Genomic DNA, 5252 nt, shown 5'->3' with positions numbered 1-5252 from the left:
TGGGAGGACCGATGGTTGGACGGCAGATCCATCAAGGAGATGGCGCCGGAGGTGTTCGTGTTGGTTCTTAAACGGCGCAGTAAGGTGCGTACGGTGCGTCAGGCACTGGTAGACCGCACATGGATCCCCGACATAGCTGGAGCACCTAGTGCCCTGGCACTATGGCAATATGTGCAACTATGGAGCAGGCTTAGGGAGGTCCAGCTTTCGGAGGAACAGGACACGATGACTTGGGTTTGGACGACGGATGGCCAGTACACCTCCCACTCTTGCTATGAGGCCCTCTTTCAGGGAGGGGGGGGGGGTTTACCTCACCATCATGGGAGCTGAACTGGAGATCCTGGGCGCCCCTAGGGTGAAATTCTTTATCTGGCTGGCCTGCCTCGACAGGTGTTGGACGGGTGAGAGGCTGGCGCGTCGTGGCCTGCCACATGCGCCCAAATGCCCGCTGTGTGACCAGTCCGAGGAGACTATGACGCACCTACTCACTGGATGCTCATTCTCCAGGACGGTTTGGTTCGAGGTCCTCTCGTGGATCCGATCTACCTCTGGGCCTCCATCTTCGGAGGGGGACTTCGCGGAGTGGTGGTCGCAGGTGGTGCGTACCGCTCCTTGCCAGTTGCGCAAAGGTACATCGTTGATAATCATGCTCACGATGTGGTGGATCTGGAAGAACCGGAATGCTGCGATCTTTGACAATGCATAGCCTTCGGTGCCTTCCCTGCTCAACGACATCAAGACCGAAGCGTAACAGTGGGCGAACGCGGGAGCCCGGGGTATCCGCCAGATCCTCCCCTAGACTAGGTCTCCTTTCTTGGGTCGAGTTGTAGTGCGGGGTGTTCGTCCTCTCATGGACATGTACATGTAACCTCTCTTTCTATCTATCAATGCATCGAAACGCAAGTCTTTTGCGTTTTCGCGAAAAAAATACATTAAATCGAGGACATTGAAACAAACACGAATAACGATCAGTTATAAAAACTAAAATTTACACCAACATACTTTGAATTCGTCGCCCCTGGCGTCATTTTTTCCGTCTACAATTTTTGTCTTTCCTTTGGAAAGAAAGCTGCATAACATTGAACATGTAGTTCCTGGACTAAGTTCAAAGGTTGGACAATTTCTTCGAATGGTCCACAAACCAAACCGAGAGAACAAGAGAACCACTGAGCAAAACAAAGTCGATATGATATCCCCGCTGCTACCAAGTCATGCGAAAGCACCAAATGATGATCCACCATCGACATCCATCTTTTTTTTTTTTTTGAGAGTAGGACACTAACATTAAAAGAAACATCGAACATGACAAAGCATCTCAAGAAAAACAAAAATTACAACGAGATCCTTGAGAAGCCTTTCATCTTCAACCTCTAGACCGTGTGGATGGCGCTCGCTGCCGCTCCTCCCTGGGTCGGCCTGACGTTGTTGGTTACGGACGGGAAGTCGCCGAACGGGTCAAAAAGACCACATCCGTCCCGGGGACGAAGAAGTAGGATAAACTGCCGATGAAGCTCCTTGGCGATCCAAAGATCCCCATAGCCAGACGAAATTCTCGAAGACCACACCACACCCACAAGCTTCTCGATGTCGCTGTCGAGATGGGGTTGAAGCCGGGGAAACATTATTACACGAGGCACCGCCACCACCATCAGAGTGTCTCCCCTACAAACAAAAATCCTAAAGACGGGGTACGACGCCCCCAATACTGGGAAACGGAGCCCTCCCACCAACGAGAGCCGCGATCCGTCGCACCTCCATGATCCAAAGGCCACACAGGCGGCCAGATCAAAGACACAACCATTGACGGGAGGCAGAGGAACCCTAATTGCTTTAGAATACCCTCACGAGCGAAAGGGTACGGACGGTAACCCTGAAAATACATCAACATCCATTGTTACGCGAGCTGTTGGCTATATATACATCATGATACATTTGTAGGATTTTATTCGAAATGAAAAGTCTTGACCAACATAAAATCTGAAATCAGTGAAACCTTAATCGAATTTCTTTAAAAGATAGAATCGAAATATTTCTGAGACCGAATGTCAACTAGGAAACAAACAGAGCAACAGAGAAGACATAGCCAAGGTAAGCGCAGCTAGGCTTAATTAGGCGGCAACGGTGCGGCCACCGTCGATGCACATGACCTGCCCGGTTATATAGGACGCTGCCGGCATGCAGAGGAAGGAGACGAGGGACGCGACCTCCTCTGGCTCGCCTAGGCGACCCAAAGGGATGTGCGTACACTCCTCGTCCCACATGCTCGCCGCCGCCTCCGCGTCAAGCTGGATGCCGCTGCTGTCGAGGAGGTCCGACCGGACGCCTCCAGGCGCGACGCAGTTGACGCGGATGCCGTCGGGCGCCCACTCGACGGCGAGGTTGCGGGTGAGCTGGTTCACGGCCGCCTTGGTCGCCGAGTACACGGACAGCTGCGGGTAGCCGAGAATCCCGCCGATGGAGGACACGTTCACCACCACGCCTCCGCCAAGGAGGAGCGGGTGCGCGAGCTGGGCGAGGTGGAAGCAGGACTCGAGGTTGGTGGCCATGAGGCGGGCGTAGTCCTCCGCCTTGGTCCCCGCCACTTCGCTGAAGAAGGTCTGCCCGGCGTTGTTGACGAGGATGTCCAGCCTCCCTCCGAGCTCGGCGCGGGCCGCGGCCCAGAGCGCCTCCCTGTCGGCGCGCACGGAGACGTCGCAGGTGGAGGCTGTGACGCGCCCGCGCAGCCGCCCCGCGTCGACGTCGGTGTCCCACCCTCGCACCCGCTCCTGCACGTCGGCGCCGCTCCGGGAACAGGTGTGCACGCGGACGCCGAACCCGGCGAGCTCCTCCACGATCGCGCGCCCGATCCCCTTGGTTCCGCCGGTGACGAGCGCCGTCTTGCCCGCCAGGCTCCAGCGCTCCTCCCTGCTCATGCCGCTCGCTGCCATTCTGTGAGCGGATGGCTACATTCGCACTAGACTAGACTAGCTGCATGTATTGTATATAAAGACATGATGCCGTAGAATTTGCCACAAAATATTCCAGGGTACTGAGTACGGACTAGTACTAGATTATCCTCCTGGCATCCTCGGCGGAGGTGTACAGATGCTTTCCTCGGCAAGTTTTTGTTTTCTACAATGCATAGCAAAATCCGTAGGCGTCAGTCGCCCGGTGGCCGGGAACGGCGGCGGCCGGCCGGGCCAGGTCTTTGATTAGCTAGTGTCCAGGCTAGGGCCGAGCCGAGCTGGCTCGAGTGCACAGAAAAGAGAAGCCCTGAGGAGCTCGGCTCGAGCGAGCAGACTGCTCAGGCCAGCACCAGCAGAGAGCCAAGCGCTGCTTCCAGTACGGACCTTTCAGTGACTTGACGACTTGACGCCCAAAGATCAACTCGTGCACCCGCTTTTTCAATATTGAGAAAATGCTATTTGAAAATCCTAAAAAATTGAAATAATTTTTTTCATGTACATATTATGTTGATCCTTACTTGTGTAACTTTTCACAAAAAAATACGATTATATGTAGCCTACACGCAAATGAGAAAATATCTAAATGAATGATTGGTTATTTGCTGTTCACAGAAATAAGAAATTCTATTTTCACATTTATATGTAGGTCACACATGCTCGTTTTTTTTTTTGCTAAAATCTGCACAAATTTCAACATAGGATATACATGGTGCACTTTTTCAATTTTTTCTAAAATTTTAATAGCGTATTTTTTGAAATTTTCATAATAAGGTGCATGTGCATCTAGTTTCACATCGTCCGCGTCCCTCCAAAGGTCTCCGAAGCTTCCAAGAGAAAGAGTAGGTCTGTCCATGCTGCTTTCGTAAATCACAGATGGATTTTTATATCTATGTCAAACACAACACTCAATTCGTCCAGCTCTAGGTCGTACTACAAGATGAATGTTTCTCCCCGGGTGTAAACGATAACATCACCTGGACTGTCACTCTACTAGTTCGGCTTGTAAGGCGCAGTTCATTGGTTCTGCCTCGTGCCGTTTTTGAGAATACTAATGACCCGTTGTGTTCCAGCGTAAAGTAAAAAAATAAAAACAATAATATAGCAATAAGTTCTCTCTATAGAGTTATATATGATTAAGATTTATTGGCTTCAGACAGTCAGGATCATGATAGGTTTCCCGTTAGCTACCCACAACTAGTCTACTCTCTTTAGTTTGTATTAAGTTAGGATCATGATAAACTCTAACCCTAGATGCATGATAAACTCTGCCCTAGAGAATGGAACACTGATTTCTTCACATTTAAGGTCGATAGATTTCATTTATGTACAATAGTATATTTCATTTTGCTCGCAAACAATAATTGACTTTAAACTCTATAAATAGGTTCGGTACTTCATCTAAATGGGTCGGTAATCCCATTTTAAGTTTTAATGTGTACGAAATCTGAAACTTAAATATATGCATTTGTGGTTTATATAAAAACATAAAAATAAGTGAAGTTTGAAACATTATAGCTTCATGTTAAGTTACTCCCTGGTTACGTTGGAGTCTATACGACCTTATCCTACCTACACTAGTAGAAAAAGAGGTTTCGTTTGAAGCTGCCTGAAGCATTAGTTTTGGCGCGTTTGAAACCGGTATTAATGTGATCATTAGTCACGGTTCTAAATAGCTAGGACGTCGCATGATTTTAGTCCCGGTTCAAAATGGACCTTTAATCCCGGATGGAGACACCAATTGGAAATAAAGGGGTTGCGGTAGGCTGAGCCTATTTTGTCCCTCTTGGTGAGGTTATTCTTTAATCTCGGTTGGAGACACCAATCCAGACTGAAGGTTTGGATCACATTTTTTAGTTTTTTAAAATACAAAAGAAAATGATATAAATTTAAAATTTAAAATCCTATTAGATGTAGGTTGGTTACGTGATCTAGTTATTATGAAAAATAACAAACATGAATTTTGACATATTACAAAACTGCATTCTTTAAAAAATCACCAACATGGATCATTTGAACTCTAACTACACTTAATATTAGGTCAAATTACACTCATGCAGTGACAACCTCGATCGAATGTGTAGGATAGGTGGGAGGTGGTGACACACAACGACCAATCCTGAAAGACCACTCTTTCGTCTAAGGATGCCTAACCGCCGCACCGATCATTCGGGGGGGGGCGGGACACTGCGAGGTGGGTAGTTTATCTGGGGCGGATGCCTCCTAAAGAGTAACGGAGGTGTGCGAAGGTAGGCTCAAGCGTTGATTCTGCTCGTGAGCGTAATACTCATGGTTAAACTTCTCAATTAC

At 48.7% G+C, this 5252-nt stretch overlaps 1 protein-coding gene across 1 annotated transcript; it reads right to left on the bottom strand.

Moving 5' to 3' along the window:
• Positions 1 to 2108: 2108 nt before the first annotated feature.
• On the bottom strand, positions 2109 to 2927 carry LOC124658839 (noroxomaritidine/norcraugsodine reductase-like). The gene has a single exon (XM_047196843.1). It carries the CDS (start codon positions 2925 to 2927, stop codon positions 2109 to 2111), a length of 819 nt encoding a protein of 272 aa, XP_047052799.1.
• Between the last annotated feature and the right edge of the window lie 2325 nt (positions 2928 to 5252).

Source organism: Lolium rigidum, chromosome 6 (assembly GCF_022539505.1).
Source record: "Lolium rigidum isolate FL_2022 chromosome 6, APGP_CSIRO_Lrig_0.1, whole genome shotgun sequence".
Taxonomy (NCBI): Eukaryota; Viridiplantae; Streptophyta; class Magnoliopsida; order Poales; family Poaceae; genus Lolium; species Lolium rigidum.
Note: the sequence above shows the minus strand (reverse complement) of the source record. Positions and strands in the feature narration are given on the sequence as shown.

Excerpts from the sequence above, each read along its gene's own strand:
- LOC124658839 (XM_047196843.1), bottom strand. The coding sequence starts at position 2,927 with ATGGCAGCGAGCGGCATGAGCAGGGAGGAGCGCTGGAGCCTGGCGGGC.